The sequence below is a fragment of the Mustela nigripes genome, chromosome 7, assembly GCF_022355385.1.
Source record: "Mustela nigripes isolate SB6536 chromosome 7, MUSNIG.SB6536, whole genome shotgun sequence".
NCBI classification, from domain to species: domain Eukaryota; kingdom Metazoa; phylum Chordata; class Mammalia; order Carnivora; family Mustelidae; genus Mustela; species Mustela nigripes.
This window is the reverse complement of record NC_081563.1, coordinates 15,140,191-15,158,299: the sequence shown is the minus strand read 5'-3', so window position 1 is coordinate 15,158,299 and position 18,109 is coordinate 15,140,191. Positions and strand designations below refer to the sequence as shown.

Genomic DNA, 18,109 nt, shown 5'->3' with positions numbered 1-18,109 from the left:
TCTCTCAATGTATTTGCCTATAATGGACATTTAACATGAAAGGAATTATATAGTATGTGGCTCTTTGTAACCTGCTTCTTTCATTTAGCATGATGTGTCCAGGGTTCATTCATGTTGTGGCATGTATCAGTACTTCATTATTGCTCAATAATATTCATTATATGGCTATGTCATATTTTGGTTTTCCATTCATCAGTTGATGACCGTACAGATTGTTTCTACTTTTTGGTTATCATGGACAATGTTGCTGTACCCGTTCATATAAAGTTTTGTGCGGACCTCTGTTTTCAGTTATCTTGGGTTTGTGCCTACAAATGGAAGTGCTGGATATATGTGGTAATTCTATATTTAACATTTTGAGTAGCTGTCAAACTATTTTCCAAAGTGCCTGTACCAATTTACAATGCCACCCACAATGTATGAGGGCTTCAATTTCTCTGCATCCCTGTCAGCACTTTTGTCTGTCTTTTTTTCTTGTAGCCATCCATTAGGTGTGATGTGGTATGACATTGTGGTTTTGATTGCATTTCTTTGATGACTAATGATGTTCAGCATCTTTCCACACACTTATTGGCCATCTGTACTTCTTCTTTAGAGTAAGGCCTATTCAAATCTTTGCCCATTTTTTTAAAAGAATTATTTACTTATTTTAGAGAGAGAAAGAAAAAGAGCACATGCAAGCATAGGGGTGAGGAGCAGAGGAAGAAAGAGAGAGGGAAACTCGAGCATACTCTGAGCTGAGCGTGTGGAACCCAGTGCAGGGCTCGAGCCAGTGACCCTGAGATCACAACCTGAGCCATAATCAAGAGTTGGACACTTAACCAACTGTGCCACTAGGTGCTCCTTTTTGCCCATTTTTAACCAAGTTTTTGTCATTTTATTGAGTTGTGAGAGTTCTTTATATATTGTGGATACTAGCTCCTTATTGAATATACAATTTTTTTTTCATTCTGTGGGCTGTCTTTTCACTTTCTTGATGGTGTCCTTTAAAGTGTGTATGGTGGTAATTTTTATGAAAACCAGTTTATTTTTCCTTTTCTCACTTTTGCTTTTAGTGTCATGTCTTAGAACCCATTGTCTCATTTGAGATCACAAAGATTTATTCTTATATTTCCTTCGGAGAGTTTTAAATTTAGAACTGTGATCTGTTGTTAATTAATTTTTGTACACGGTATGTGTGTATATCCAGTTTTTGCAGCAACATTAATGTTTTCCAATTTTATTATCTTTGTCATTTTGGACCCTGTCTTAATTAATTTTTTCCCTTATTTTGGGTTGTATTTTCCTGCCTTGCATGTTTGATAACTGTTTATGGGATGTTTTACATGGTTAATTTTACCTTTTTGGATGCTAGATATTTTTGTATTTATGTAGAAGTTCCTGAGCTTTGTTATGGGATGGTTATGTTATTTGGAAATAGTTTGATACTTTCTGTTCTTGCTTTTAAGCTTTGTTAGTTGGTTGCAAGACCGCATTTAGTTTAGAGCTAATGTTACCCCACTACCAAAGCAAAACGTTTCCAAGTTCTATAGTTGATACACCATGAATTAAAAGATTTTCCTGCCAGGCTGGTAGGAACAGTAACTACTCCAGTTTGGGCACTCGTCCCTCTAAATCCTCTCGGGTGGTTCTTTCCCCAGCTTCTAGTGGTGTCCCACGTGATAGTGCCAGTTAGTACTTAGCTAGAGCTGAAGAGGAGCCCTCTGCTAGTCTCTGGAGCTTCCTCCCCAGCCCCTCTTTGAGCAGCTTTCTCCCCTTCACTACTCTGACCTACAAAACCAGGGCACTGACCTCCCCAGAATACCAGCTCTGCCTCCTAGTTTTACAGTGTGTCCAGAATTTGTTTGAATCAGCTGTGGTAAAGTAACAGGCGTAGAGAACTGCCTTTGGAATAAGAGTTTATTACCTACAGTTCCCAGGAGGAGACAGGGTAGAGGAAGGCATGAGGAAAGTGCAGGGATGCCAGGGCCCACCTTGTTTGGATGGAGAGATTATAGACACTGATTAATTCCAGACAGCAATAGAAAAAATATACGTTTTTTCCGCAAAATTTTAGGTACAGCTAACCACTCAGTGAATAAAAAGAGAATTCATGCTTTCAGACTATTTAGTGAAAAGAAATTTTTAAGAGATAGTAAAGGGACACGTGGCTAACTCACTCAGAAGAGCGTGCAACTCTTGATCTTGGGGTTGTGAGTTCGAGCCCCATGTTGGGTGTAGAGATTACTAAAAAAACCAAATGAACTTTAAAATAAATAGAAGAAGAAAACATCATTCACACTAAAGGGGATAGAAAGTTGGAAATTAAAAGAAAGCAAAGCATATACAAAACAGGATGGTTGGAATCAGACCAGAGATCTCGTATATTAATATATGTGTCTCCATTAAGTCCCTTTATTTAAGAAATACTTTTAGATTACATTTTTTTTTTTAAAGATTTTTTTCGTTTATTGTCAGAGAGAGAGCACAAGCATGCAGAGTCGCAGGCAGAGGCAGAGAGGGAAAGCAGGCTCCCTGCTGGACAAGGAGCCCAATGCGGGATTCGATCCCAGCACCCTGGGATCATGACCTGAGCAGAAGGCAGCAGCTTAACTGACTGAGCCACCCAGGCGTCCCACTTTTAGATTACATTTTTAATGAGGTCTACTTATGATTTCAAGAGACATACTTAAAACAAAATGAGAAATGATTAAAAAATAAAGAAAAGGACAAATATATGAGGCAGATGATGACAGAAAAGAAAGCCATGTAACAATAATATGCCAATGAAAATGGAACCCAAGGTACACAACATTTAATGAAAATTTGTAAATGAGGACTTTCTCAGGTATGTGACATCTTGGAAGGGAGAGGGTCAACTTTGCTCATTACACAGTCAGTACATAGGGACTAACCCTCAATAAAAACTCTTAGGGAGCCTTTAAACCTATTTTAAAATGAACATTTATTTTAGTTGTAACTTTAAAAAAAAAAAAAGTCAGGAAAGTTCCACCTTAGTAACTGCATGCAGTTTCCCTAGTATACATGATTTATCTCTAAGTCTGTGCTTTTAATTGCACCATAGGTCATTTGCTCTGGCGGCTGACATTAGGCTGTTCTGTCGCTGCTGTGTGTCGCTGTTGAGAAAGTGAGGGCAACATAGCTTTCTTGGCCTCAGTGACACCTCACATCAGACAGTGCTTGCTGTAAGGAAAAGTGGGGATGGGAACTAAATCCGATTAGTTTGATATTTGTGTTCATTGTGTATATTCTAAGTGTTTGACTCTTTTTTTATATGTAGCTAATGCTGCCTACCTTGGGGGCCAAGAAATGATGCAGGTGGTGAAGAGAGACAACGAAACCATAAGGACATACTTACCTAAGGTAATCACTTTGGTGCTGCAAGGAAGTAAGTAGATGGGCAGAAATATTTACTAAGCGTGAAGTGCTAGAATTGGTTAAGAGTCTGTAAGACCTCCAGGGTTTGTAGATTTCACACAGAGTTCTACTTCTAGCTCAAATAAGGCAGTTCTTGAAAGTTGCATAGGAAGTAAGTACAGCTGACTGTAGATTTCAGTATATACTTAAATAAAGTTTACCACCTGTTTTTGTTAGGTTTGCTTCTAGAATCAATGCTTCTCTCTAGGGCCTTCTACTGAGGAGGTCTCAATAATATATAGAATAATGAGTTATATCAAATTGTAAATAGAACACTGGACAAAAACTAACATCACTATGACCTGTTGACTCAGCCTGTCTTTCTTTATTCTCCAGTGCATTAGAATAGGAATGTTCAGCTCTGACACCAAGACCGGATTTCTTTGCAAGCAGGTGCAGAAAGGCAAAGATTGAAATATTTAGCATTTGGGAGTTACTGCTCCAAATGTTAGCGTCTTTTTTTTTTTTTTAGACTTACTTTGTTTATTTCAGAGAAAGAAAGAGCATGAGCAGGAAGAAAGGCAAGGGAGAAGGAGAAGCAGACTCCTCACCGAGCAGGGAGCCCTATGTGGGACTCAGTCCCAGGACCATGGCATCATGACCTGAGCTAAAGGCAGACCCCCAACTGACCAAGCCACCCAGGCACCCCCAAATGTTTGAGTCTTGCACAAACACATTTGGAAGCACCAGTCTCTGAAACTGGAAGGTACCTTGTTTGAGAATATGTCTAAGAACCCTAGAATTGGTGGCTCTGGTACTCGCATGGCGTCATTTGTCTGCTGTCCATTCTGCATAGGATGGAGCTACACTGTCTAAACACGACAGCCACCAGCCACGTGTGGTTCTTTGTGGCTAGTCTGAAAGGAGGTGTGTTGTATGGATAACAGACACATTGGATTTCAGAAACTCAGTACCCGCAAGAGATAGATATTTCACTTATATTTTTATATTGATTGCATGTTGAAATGATAATATTTTAGACTATTAGGCTAAATAAAATAGACCATTAAAAGTAATTTCCAAGCGCCAGGATGGCTCAGTCATTAAATGGCTGCCTTCAGCTCAGGTCATAATCCCAGGGTCCTGGGATCGAGCCCCACATCAGGCCAGGAAGCTTACTTCTCCCTTGTTCACTCCTCCTGCTTGTGTTCCCCCTCTCGGTGTGTCTGTCAAATAAGTAAATAAAATCTAAATAAATAAATAAATAAAAGTAATTTCATCTATTCTTTTATACTTCTTAATGTAGTTACTAGAAAATTTCAAATTACATATAAGCTTATATATTTTGGGGGGAGTGCTGTGCTAATCTAGAGTTTTATGGTCAGCACTGAGCTGTGACATCTGTAGGGTCTGACCCAGGGCGCCCTGCTGAGGGGCCAGCTATTCCAGACCCAGGAACCCGCAGTCTGCAGGTCAGATCTCAGATACCCTACCCCTGGGTTTAGAATGTCTTCATAAACTTTGAAATGTTTGACTTCAGCTTGCTACAGTGTTAATTCATATTTTTAGAACCTCCCAATACAATTATCTTAAAGCAAAAAATGTATACTTTCTTTAAAAAAATATTTTTTCAGAATATTGATCTATAGGAGCTGTACCCAAAGAGGACTTTTGAAAATCTGTGTTTGACTTAGGGCCATAGTGGTCATTTTTTTTTTTTTTTTTTCTAAAATAGCATTTGGCTAGAGATTGAAATTTTGAAGCCAGAAGGAAACCCTCACTGGCTGAATGGGGGAGGCTGGGGCCTCAGAAAAACACTTTCTCCAGGGCTTTCAGCTGTTTCCAGTCATTGAAGGATGTAAAAATACAAGAAAAACAGTATTTTATTTTTCAGCTAAATTATAAGTGAATTTGTTTCAAAAAATGCATTTAAGTTCTCAAGGCTAGAAGTTCATAAAAACAACTCAATTCCCAGTTAATAATCAGACTGGCAGAAGCCCACTTCCAAAACTCACACTTGCAGAATGACTAGACCCATCATGTGTCAGAACCCGTCTTACCACCTGTGGAAGCCAGCTGCTGTAAAATACTCATCATTTCTGGATTCTGTTTGTATGTTGTGCTCAGAAAGAGGTCAAAAGATGGTGCTAACTTATTCCTGTCCTAAGTTAAATCCATATGCAAGTGTAATCATTCCCAGATCGAAGTCTGCTTATGGTAACTGTGTCAGGACTGTAAGTTTACTGAAACTTTTATAAGAGAAGTATGGGGGTATAATGGTAGACAGCAGGCCATTTCAAGGTTATTATTAACACAGTCACAGAAATAAACTTTTTTCCAACTACAGAGAATAGTTTTGTTTTGTTTTCCTAAGACAGCATGAAAGGTACTTATGGAATTTGGGAAAGCGAGGCATTGTTTAGTTTAATGATGCAAAACTACCTTGCCATTAATTGATTATCTTTTGTACCGACTCAGTTTGATCCCTTCACTAGAATAATACAGTTCCAGTTCCTAAGTGAAACGAGGTACAGAGAGACAGGAAGTTTATTGCAACTTTTTGTTTCTGTAATGAAAAAAGAGGAAACATGCTGTAATTTAATATTGGTGAAAGTTGAATCAACATACATCCCAGTCTGCTTGAGAAAATAAGGAAACTCGGAAGGGCACGTAGTTTTAGAAAAGTGGTGGGCATTACTTTCCAAACAATCCTGATACGTTGTTCAACTTGAAAACCAATTCCCAAGACTAGACATACCTGTTTCTGAATACTCTCGTCAAGGATACTCTGTCCCATTTCAGCCCCAAACAGAGGTGGTCAAAAACTATATACCTACCCAGGACTGTCCAGTGTGAAGACTCCATGAGCCCCACATATTTTGTTGCAAAAATACTTGAAGGTATCTCAATTATTCAACAAATTTTAAAGCAGTTCTGAAAAATGTGTCTTTGTGCCATCTGGTCAGGGAGCCACAAGCAAGTTAGTCTAAAAGTCTGCTCCATCATGTGGATGGCTTTGGGATTTTTTCTGATCCCCTAGAAAACTATCATACCGTCATCTGCAAGCTTTAGTTCTACATTCAGATTTTCCACCACTGGATTTCCATTGTCCACGTGTCTGCTTTTTATCTTCTTGAGGAAAGTGGGCCTTTTTACCTCTGAAAAATCTACTGGGCTGATTGCCAACCTACTTGCTTCTCTGCCCCCCCAGGTCTAGAGACTTCATCCATAGTAGCTGTTGCATTTATTAGCGTGGCTTCAATACTATGTAGACTTGCTGCCCTTTCTCAGAGCAAATATACCAGACTCACCGTTCTTTCCAAGAGACCTGTGGCCTCACAGACTGTGTTCTGTCTTCACCTGACTGAATCCTACCTGTCCTTTGAAACTTGGCTCCATTGTCATCTCCAGGAGGCCTTCCCCAGCCCCTGGTTTTGGTTAGATGTCGCTCCCTCAGCTTTCCCGGTTCCCTGTGTAGTTTATAATATGGCCTTTTTTGCACAGTATTTAAGAGGTCAGTTTGCCCCTCTTGTCTATCTACAGGTCAGGAACTATGTTTTTTCTCATCTTGGTATCTCTAAAGACTCAGAACATTGTATGACACCTGTGGAGTTAATAATTAATTGTGTACCGGATGCATGGTTAGATGGATGGGGAAGCCATCGAGGTAGAGATTCTAAGCCTCTTTTGTGCCATGGGTCTGTTTGGCCCGCTCAAACAGACTGAGCAGGGACCCCTACTCAGAGTAACTTTTTAAGTGCATAAAATAAATACATGAAATTACTACCAAAAAAAGCAATTATATTGAAGTATAGTTATCACAATAACTTAAAAACAGATTTGTGGTATATAGTTTGTGCACCTTTATTAACACATTAAATATAAATAATGAGATATAATAGCAGTCAGAATTAGTATTGTAAATTTGTAGCAATGAGCATAAATAACTTTTTAGTTATCTTCACCAACTTTTCTGTGATTTGGAAATTTACATAATTTTATAGGTAACAAAAAAATAGACATTACTCAACTATTGTTTGTTGCCTGTATTCCTAACTGAAGGAAATACTAAGTTATAGTTAGAGGTTGGCAAAAATAAAGATGTCATCTTTTTTCCCAAGCAGGTTTACATTACCCCTCCCCCACTGTCACCGCCTCCACATGAACCCATGTGGACCCACAGACCCCCAGTGAGGAAGCCCTACCCTGGAGACACCAGACAGGGTGGGGCAGCATGGTGGTGTGGCTTGAGCGCTGGCCTGAGAATAAGAAGCCATGAAATGCTACGCTAAAAAGACGAGGTTATTTTGACCTGTGGGAGAATTAGCGCATGGTCTCAGCAAAGGGGTAATGATCAGGGTCATACACAAAATGTTTGCCACTGTCTGACCGCCACTTACTCATCCGAGCCCGTGCCATCCGCAAACCACCAGTCCGTCGAGAGCGACCCGTTCACATCAGTCAGCCCTAAGAATGTGGCTGGGTTAACAAGTGAGAGGATTATTGGGGTGGTGGGGGATGTATGGAAAATACTGGAGCAGAGGAGATTGGAGACAGGGAGATGGCTCGAAAAGCTTTTACAAGGACTGAGGCAGTGGGATGGGGCGGAGAGGAGGGAGGAGAGGAAGGGTTAGGAAGGAGAATCAGAAGCACTTACACTAATGGGACATGAGAGAATAGAGAAGGAAGCGTGTCAGGTTGTCTCTGTACTGAGACCCGTACAGGCTAGGGGTGTGGGACAAGAACCAGCCAGCCGTGGGAGGTGGTTGAGAAAGCAGTCCCTGTGGGTACTTTGTCTGAGGGAGCTGTGGGACCACCAAGCAGACACGTGTGAAGCTTAGAATGGTGGTCGGGGCAGAATTTCGATTCAGATATAATGAGGATAGACTTGAAGCCGTGAGCCTGGATAACTGTAACAAAAGGAAGTAGTATGTGGAGAGAAGACATCCAAAGATTGATCCTTGAGAGAGCAGAGCTTGAAAGGTTGGAAGTAGAGGAGCTAACGAACAAGACAGGAGTTGGAGGGGAGGTTGGGAATGAGAACCAGACTAGAATAAACCCAAGTAAGAGAATCAGCTCTACCTTTTCCCCATGCCAATCCCAATTCTTTTGGGAACCCCTAGGGTATGTAATGCTTTATGAGGTACCTGGTGTGTCTGAGGCCAATAGGTCCGCATTCCCTTGTTCTGTCATTGTTCTAAACTGTAAGGGAATGTATGTCTCATTCACAGAAAAGTGAATTAGTGTTTGGTTTAGAAACTTGAAGTTTTCATTTAAAACTCACTTAGGAGGGAAATTCTAAACTGCCGTGACCATCTCTGGCCAAGGCGTATGGAAACAGCTGGTGTGTGCTACTGCCAGCCCGGATCTGAACCTCACTATCAGGCAGCAGGGGTCTCAGGTCGTTCCCAGCAAGAACTCACGAGGTGCAGCTTTGTGACAGAGGCCGGCAGCCGTCGAGGGACCACCTGCAAAGTGGTGCTGCCCCTGCCCCCAGAGGGTCAGGCCAGGGTGACAGGGTGGTTTGGGAAAGGGGCAGAATGCCCTCAGGCGTGGGAACTCCTCCGCCATGGCTCTTTTCTTGGCCCACCTGAGCCCAGAGGTGCCTGTTGCCTTTGGGAAGAAACCCTGTGCAGTTGTTTGCAGATTGGGGCGTGCAAATCCTTCAGACATGCGCACGTCCTGCTTAGCAGAGCGTAGGAAGTGCTGCCTGGACCGGCTAACCGGGACTGCCTTCCGCCGCTCCACAGTCTGAAACGGATTGTGTTAGTTCTGCCTGTTTCATTTGAAACCTATTCGGAATGTCATAATCATCCTGGAAATACGTACATTTGTCTTTGTCTCAATCATTTTGACCGTGAGAGCTTCATCTTGGGCACTTGTGTAAGTGTACCCTGAGTTCTCCAGGGGAGCGTGGTTGAAAGAAGCTGGTGTGTACTGGGGAGCAGTCTTCTGGGTCTCTGCCTGAGGTTCAAACCCCACCAGCTCTACCACTCGCTTCCTTATGGAACCTTGACTAAGTTACGTGACCTCGCCATGCCTCCTTTTTTCATCAATAAAATGGTTTGATAATAGTATCTAGTATCACACATTTGTTCCAAAAATATACTGCTGTAATTCATATAAAGGCCTTCCAAGAGTATCTGGCATATACTAAGCAAAGAAGTTTATTATTATTACTATAAAGTTAGTTATATCCTAGATATGCCTCTAAGTGCTTCCAAAAGACTATTTGCTTAACTTCTCCCCCCACACACTCCTTCCCAGATATTTTCATTCTGTAGCAAAAGATTTCGGTGATATTAAATATAGAGCCAAGAGACTCTGGAATGTCCCAGCCCCGTTCTAGATCACAGACACCGCTCCCTTTGAGATGCCTAGGGGAGATGTTGTACGGGAACGAACAGTGGTAAAGAGAAGTACTTAATCTTTCCAAGACTTGGTCCAGTACCCTCGTGCAGAGAATTCAGATGAGCTGAACTTGGCCATTTCTCTAAGTTAGTTAAATAAGACCCTTCAGCACATCTGCTAGTTTCCAGAGGCGTATGATCAGGAAGAAACAGAAACACAGGGCGATAAATTTGTTCCCTATGCCTCAGACTCTGTAGCCTCGCCAGAAGAAAATCGACACCTCGGGTCAGCTTCTTACGCTAGTCCCACGTAAGAAGGAGACAAAGCTGGTCACTAGCTGGCCCACTACCTTTAGGAGTGAGTGTGTTCTGGCCCTTTACACTTGAGTCACCCAGGAAAGAGAGAGCCCCACTCTGCAAGCCTGTTGTTGTGCCACCGGAGAGGGGTCCAGTCGGTCACCCACCAGCCTGCCTCCTCCCCCTCTTCCTTTGGTGCCTCAGTTCCCAGCGCTCCCCGAGGTGCCTGCAGAGGGAAAAGGGCTCAGTGGTCATAAAGGGTTGTGTTGTCTCCTCCGTCCCCAGCCACGTCTCTTCATCTTTGGGGATTTTAATTCTCATGTTCTCAAGAATGACAATGGAGCCAATTCTGGATAAAAGGAAGAAAGGAAACAAGGTAAATTGGAAAGTGAATTTCCTAAACGGTCTCCCTTTCTTTAGCAATTCTTCAAGTTCCTAAAAAGGGTTGCTCAGAAAGACTGCAGTGAAATTGTAAAGCTCTTATTTAGCCCTGTCCCTCTGTTCCCAAGAGGAATGTGATTTTAAATAAAGGGAAAGAGGCTTCTGTTACAGAATAGGCCTCTGAGGGTGGAGGGTCCGATTGTCCTGTCCAAGAGGGAAGGCAGCAGCCTGCCCGGGGTTCCCTGCAGGGGGGCGGGGGTGCACGCAGAAGGCTCAGTACCCTGAGCCTCGGAAAGTGGCGGCGAGGAGAGGACGCAGACAGGGCAATGAAGCAGGACAGGGAGATCGAGCTGGAGGTAACTGGGTGTTCGGGTACAAATTTGACCCCCTGGTAGTACTTTATGACCACTGAGCCCTCTTTCTCTGCCGGCACCTCAAGGAGCAGTGGGATCGATGGGGTACTTGGGGTACTAATTTGACCCTGCTTTGTATCTGATCTTTGGCTTCTTTGATCGTAAACAAAACAAAAACCACAAACAAACCCAAACCTGTCAGGTGGCAGTTATTTCTGAGAAGGAGAGGGAAAGTGGAGAAAGCAGGAATGACAATTTTTCTGACTTCTCAGAGTTCAAAGGAGACACTGTCTCCTCCCTGAGTATCTGCACCGTTGCTCTGGTTGCTGTCGCGATGATGAGTATCTACACCATTGCTCTGGTTGCTGTCGCGATGATGAGTATCTACACTGTTGCTCTGGTTGCTGTCGCGATGATGCCGCGGCTTTCCCTGCCGCAAGTGTGACCGCTCAGGACTCTCTCTAAAGAGGTGGGCTTGTACACGCGCTGGGCTCACAGGGAGCTGCAGCCCTTTGTGGAGTGCTGGCAGGGGAGTCCCTGTGCGGCCCAGCAAAGCAGGAGGCCTTACCGCTGCTGCTGCCGGAGCCCAGGGGCTCCCCCTGGGAGCCCGACCAGGAGGGGAAGTGGCAGCCTCCAAATACTGGTGCCGTCCTTTATTTTGGAACACACTCGACCAGGAATACGCAGATGGCACTTCAGTGTGGGCTGCAGGTCTCATTAATAAGTAAAAGTGGCAAGAGTCACCTCAGCGAGCTAAGCATGAGTGGTGGCTTGACGACAGGGCCTGTGCCTCACGGTGTATTTGGTTGGCGACTGATGTCTTTCCAGTATATTCCCCGTGATCTTCTCAAGGGAATACAGCGTGTGTGTGTGTGTATGTGTGTGTAGAGTGTGTGTGCACTATATGATAATGTATATAATAAAATGCTTTTAGGTTTAAAGAAAGTATACCCAGGGGCGCCTGGGTAGCTCAGTCAGTTGAAGCAACTGACTCCTGATTTCAGCTCAGGTCATGATCTTAAGGTCACGGGGTCTAGCACTGTGTCAGGTTCCATGCTGGGCAGGGAGTCTGTCTGAGATTCTCTCTCTCTCCCTCTGCCCCTCCTCCCCCGCCCACAAAAAATAAGTCCTTTTAAAAAAAGAAAGTGTGTAATACTTAACTATTTTCTGAGCCTGACATATCAAAAGCAGCTTTTCAAAAGAAAATGTATTTTCTTAAAAATTAATTTAAGGTCAAGTGACTGCTTTTTCCTCTGACCTGAGCACAACTCCCGCTATAGGGAAGACCCTCAACAGATGTTCCCCCCCAGGAGGTCCCTTTGTCTTCATCATCATCACCAGTAGAAGAGCAGCTCCCCTTTCGAGTGCTTACTATATGTCAAGTACCTGATATGCTAGTTTTCTAATCCTTACCACCCCACAAGGTAAGCTGTTCTGTCCCCACTTTACAGGAAGGAATTGGGCACAGAGAGGCTAAGAAACTTGCCCAAGGTAACAACGCTGGGAAATGGAGGAATCAAGATTCCAGTCAAGGCAGCTATGGCTTGGAGCCTGAGCGCTCAACACTGCCCCCGCTGTGCTGCTCTCCCCGTAACTGCATCATGAGCTCTCACAGATTAGTTTACCATAACAGAACATGAAGGCTTTATGAGAAGCCCTGTCTCTCTGAGTTGCCTTGAAACACCATTTACCCCTCGGCTCAGCCTACACTGTATCATGAAACAGGTTGCCCAGAAACCACTGGAAGAGAGGAAGTTCGATACATTTAACCACCAAGAACCAGTTTATACCAAACTTGGCTACACGGTCAACTGTGTTCTAAGGAGCTTTTCAAATTCAGCTTATCCATAAGGTTAACAAAATGAATAAATAAATTTATGAAGTAAATGAATACATAAATAAAATTAAATAAATAAATAACATTCGGAGACTATGAAAAACTTCCTTTTATCAGACCTGTGTTTCCTGTAATGCCTTTGGTCCTACTGGATTGTTGAGTAAAGAGAAGTAATATAAATAGAGATTTTTCCCCCAGTTTTATGGAGATATAATTGACACCAAACATTGTGTTAGTTTAAGGCATACAACGTAATGAATTTGTTATATGGATATATTGTGAAATGATTACCACAATAAGTTTAGTTAACATAATCACCTCACATAGTTATAATTTTAAATGTCTTAAACGATGGAAACTTTTAAGGCCTACTTGTCTTAGCAGCTTTTAGGTATACAGTAGAATACTGTTAACTATAATCACCATGCTGCGCATTAGATCCCCAGGACTTACTCATCTTATAACTGGAAGTTTGTACCTTTTGACCACCTTTACCAAATCCCTCCACCCCTCATCCCCCATCTCTGGAAACTACCAGTATGTTCTCTGTTTCCAAGAGTTGTTATTGATGTGGGTTTTTTAATAGATTCCACCTCTAAGTGAAATCACACATTCTTCGTCTTTCTCTGATTACTTCACTTAACATAATGCCTTCAGGGTCCACCCATATTGTCACAAGCAGCAGGATTTCCTTCCTTTTTTATAGCTGAATAGTATTCCCATGGCAGGGGGTTGGGGCACACATGCATCACCACATAGAGACTTTTGTGGTTTTTTCATGTTTAATATTTTAAGATATGTTGGGGCACCTTCATGGCTCAGTCAGTTGAGTAGCTCCCTTCGGCTCAGATCATGATCCCGGAGTCCCAGGATCGAGCCCCACGTTGGGCTCCCTGCTCAGCAGGTAGTCTGCTTCTCCCTCTGGCTCTCCCCCATCCTGTGCTCGTTCTCTCTCACTCTCTGTCTTTCAAATAAATGAATAAATGAATTTTTCTTTAAAAAAAAAAAACCCAAGGGCTCTAAAAAATATATTTTAAGATATGTCACTGAAAGTGATTTTTTGTTAGTTATTAGCTAAATCAAAAATACAAACTGAGGTCATAAGATGATTTCTAGCATTTCTTTTGCTCTTAAAATAAATCCTCTGTTCATAATGCATAAAAGCCAACAACTCAAAATGTGTACTAAAACCAAGCTTTGTTGACCCCTTCAGGGCAGAATTCTGGTTTTCCTATGTTGGGCTCCTGTAACAGTTCCTCTCTTTCTGCCTTTTGTGTTGAAGGGCCAGTTTGTACATGCCTGTGTTTTTCCCTAGTCTGGCAGCTTCTCCAGGCCAGAGCTGTTTCACTCACTTGTGAATTTCAACCACTTCAATATCAGATGGGAAATAGGGTTAGAGTCATTTTTGGTGGGACTGCTTTGAGTCTGTGAGTTTCAGCAGCAAAAAGTGAGAGAAGAAAACACCCACATGAGCACAGACAAATGTGGTTTTTGTATGGTGGCAAACTACAACAATTGGTAGAGACATTTCTGCAGGGACAGATCTCCTTAGGGGTGCACTGAAAGCTGAAGGAAAATACATCTGTGAGCGCAGAGACTTTCATAACTGTAATTCCACCTTACCACAGAAAACACGTGACGAAAAGCAAAAAGCAGTCCTGAGCAGTCAAAATGTACAACAACTGGGAAAATTAAATTTTGTGTTTAATAGAGAAGTGAATTACTTAACATGACAGCAATTTGGAAACAGAATAATTTCCATTCAATAATGTGTACTTTTTATCAACTCTCATGCGTATCAAAACGAGTGCCAAGGAGAAAGAAACTACAGGAAATAATTTATCTTCTAACAACCCGTTAGATTTAAAAGTGCCGCTGATAGCCTGAGATTCTCAGGTAACAATTCTGGTAATTTCCTGGCAGTTGTCCCATCCATGAATACCCTGGAACTGCAGAGATGGTGAGGAAGCCTGTAAGGAGAGGCGTTGGGAGGCGCCTGGGTGGCTCAGTCAGTTAAGCGGCTGCCTTCAGCTCAGGTCACAGTCCCAGGGTCCTGGGATCGAGCCCTGTGTCAGGTTCCCTCTCGGGGGAGAGCCTGTTTCTCCCTCTCCCCCCTGCTTGTGCTCTCTGTCTCTCTCTGTCATTCTCTCTCAAATAAATAAATAAATAAATCTTTACCCCACCCCCCCCCCCCCCACACACACCCAAAAAGTACAGATGTTGGGTGTGCTCCTACCCTTGCTGGTCACACTCAGTTTTCAAAGCCAGTTTAAGACCCACCCCCCCAACTTCAGGTTTATATGTTTTCATAACATGGGTCAATTCATTGTTAATCGTAGAGGGTAGTAAAAAGAACTGATCAGGAATGCTTTCTCTGGATTTATAACCCAGCTTTACAATGCACCAATTGTTTGAACTTAAGCAAGGTACTCCCACTAAGCCTTAGTTTCCTTTTCTATCAAATAGGGATGAAATGCCTCCCTCCGAGTGTTGTTGTGAGGACTCCTTGAGTCCAGGGTTTAGCATGTTATTCTCGGTTTTTATCGGTTCATTATTATGTGTCGTGATGGAAATTTGCTTTGACAGAGCGACATAGAGCAGTATACACTCTTAACGACCAGGCTTCGGTGTCCAGTTCTTTCTTTCTTTCTACTTCACCTGTCTGCCCCCACCCCCCACTAGGACCTCTACACACCCCATCCTTTTTCAGTTTCCTGTTTAGAGTTACAGATGCAGAGTTTTCTGTTCAGATCTATTGCCTGTGACTTGTAATCTATAGGGACGGGAAGTATCTTGAGCCAGTGTATGTAAAGGCATTAGAATAGCCATGTGTTTTACATGTAAGCCAAGATTTTCATACAGGGCCCTTCGTGAATATAGTCCAAAGAAGAATTACAGGGGAAAAAAAAAAAAAAAGACCCCTCCATCACTTAGAGATTTAACAAAATCTAGCCTACTCTAAATGGTGACTAGCCATGGAGGATTGAGAAATAAAATTTGATGAACATATGGGAAATCTGGAATCCTTACTACTACACCATCTAGAACACTTAGTGTTCAGGTTCCTAGTACTTGCCTCGGGCAGCGCATGCGCGTAACGGCTTGGATACGACTGGTCTCTCGGTGTAGGTAGGTGTAGGATCCCTGGGATCCATGCTTGTTGTTCCTGCTCAGCTTCTGACACTTTCATGCATGAGGGAAGGAATGGTGTTTCCCTAGTGCTGAGCCTCGCCAAGCTGGACTTTTCAGTGGAGGCATTTCAAGTGGTGACTGTCCCACTGAAAAGGAAATGCCAGTTCTCCACAGAAAGAGAATGAGGCAGAAGTGGCAGCAGGCTGATCGTCCTCCTCATCAAAGAGACTCCTGGGGAGGTCTTTCTGCCTGGCCCTTCTTCTGGGTGAGTGACCCTTTCATAGTAAGACTTTTCACAAGACTTCACCATCAGCTTGGGCTGGTGTGAGGGCTCCCAGAGAGCCTTTCTCGGTGTTCAGGAATCTTCCGGCAAGAGAGTGCCCTGGAGCAGAGGAACACCCCTGATGGACACAAGTCCAAGTCAGCATTTCCAGATTTCTCAGCACTGTTTCGCACTCTGAGGAAGTGCAGAGCCACTGGGCACGATGACTGCTCCCTACGCTGTTTCCCAGATGTAATTTAAAAGATTCCTGTGGGTAAGGGTAGGGCGTGGTGTAGAGAGAACCTAAAGTTATTAGGCCTATGGGTAGGTAATGAATGCCCGCAGGCAGCCGGTTCTCCCAGCAGTACCTCAAGGGAAACTGGCAGGGTGTTGCTGGCCTAAATAGTGGCCCACTGCCCATGAGGCTATAGCATGCCTAAGCTATGGAGAGACTGACCCCCGAAGCAAGGAACCAGGCCACTGCCAGGCCCTCTGGTCTCCAGCAACAGGAAGAACTTTCCATTCTGCTAAGAGCCATGACAAAATGAATTTCGGCTTTGGGGCCTTCGGAGTGCCCAGAAATGGTTGTAGCGAGCAAAAACCAGGAAGATGGAACAAATAAGTGAGCAGCCTGTGAGCCACAAAGCCCTTACAGCATTCAAAACTAAGACCCCAGGTGATGCCCAGAAAAATCTCGATGACGTAATTCAGAGGAAGTCTGCACCTCAAGGTTTACTGTTAGTAATTGACTCTCTGGACTACTGCATCACATATTTTCCCCTTTAAAGTATTAACTATCCTTTTAGGGGCTCCTGGGTGGCTCAGTGGGTTAAGCCTCTGCCTTCAGCTCAGGTCATGATCTCAGGGTCCTGGGATGGAGCCCCACATCAGGCTCTCTGCTCAGCGGAGGGCCAGCTTCCTCCTCTCTCTCTGCCTGCCTCTCTGTCTACTTGTGATCTCTCTCTCTGTCAAAGAAATCAATACAATCTTTAAAAATACATAAAGTATTAACTATCCTTATAAATATTGGCTAAGTCATAAGGTGATTGTAATAAAGACCGTGTTTTTATAAACGCAGTCTCTCTTGTCCATATTCAGCTAGCGGATTTAATGGCTGTAGAGCAGAATCAGTGGACAGTAACACACGTGCCTATCCTGTCCTCCACCACACCTTGACTCCTCCAGGTTCTCATCACCATTGTAGCCAGAATACATATCCTACTGTGCAGACCTTATCATGTCACTTCTTCGTGTGAAATCCTGGGGACTTCCAGTTTCCACCACTATCCCAAATTCAAGCATTCCTGTGAATGCTGTAAGCTGAAACAGCATAAAGCAAAGAAGCAGTTATCTTTAATCTATATGGAAAAAAAATTTTTGAGTGGTCCCAGACCCCAAAAATAAGCTCTCGTAGGCTTTTCTGATACCTTAGGACACATCTTGCTAGTGGGTGCACAGAGTTAATCGAGGTAAAGCGCAGATGCTTGCAGACACAGTTCAGAGTCCTGGTGGCTTGATGTGGAATGGGGTTCCAGGGGAAGGTGCTCAGGGGAGCCCTGCACACACACACGCAGCACACAGCCTCTCTACCTGCCCACTGCCGGACAAACACTGAGCACTACTTTCACTTTTCGCCTTTATTCATAAAAGCAAAAATCTCTTTGGATTTCTTTCAGTTGGCAAAAACAGGTACTAACATAAGTATTTCGGAGACGCAAAGCAGCAGAACATAGACTTTGGAAAAGCAGGGGTGTGTGTGTGTGTGTGTGTGTGTGTGTGTGTGTGTGTGTGTCATGGACAGGTCTAGATCAGTTTCCAGTAAGGCTCTTAGTAATGTCCTCACAGAGGCTGTATCTCCCTGCAGCTGCTTGCTGTCACCCGAAGTAGGGCTGGGTCACCCGCCCGCCGAGTCAGCACATTCTCCTGCTACGTGGAGCCTGTTCTTAGAAATGTTACAGACACTCTCAGGGTTCTGGTCACTTTTCATCTGCTACCTTGAGAAGCCTGAGTCTTATCTGATTCATCTTTGGATGCATTCAACAAACCTGTCGCATCCGCCTACCATGTGGCTGCATGGAAATGGTGAGGTGTGCAATGAATGGTCACTAGGCCCTCAATGATTACCTCCCAGTAACTCGTC

The 18,109-nt window shown here is 43.4% G+C and overlaps 1 protein-coding gene across 4 annotated transcripts in view; it reads left to right on the top strand.

Annotated features, from left to right (window-relative positions):
• The window catches only part of LDAH (lipid droplet associated hydrolase), a 107,636-nt gene that overhangs the window by 86,989 nt on the left and 2,538 nt on the right, over positions 1-18,109 (top strand). For all 4 annotated transcript variants that reach the window (XM_059405205.1, XM_059405204.1, XM_059405206.1 and 1 more), the window contains exon 6: positions 3,281-3,363. In XM_059405205.1, coding sequence (XP_059261188.1) covers positions 3,281-3,363 — 83 coding nt within the window. The remainder of the gene's footprint in view (positions 1-3,280; positions 3,364-18,109) is intronic.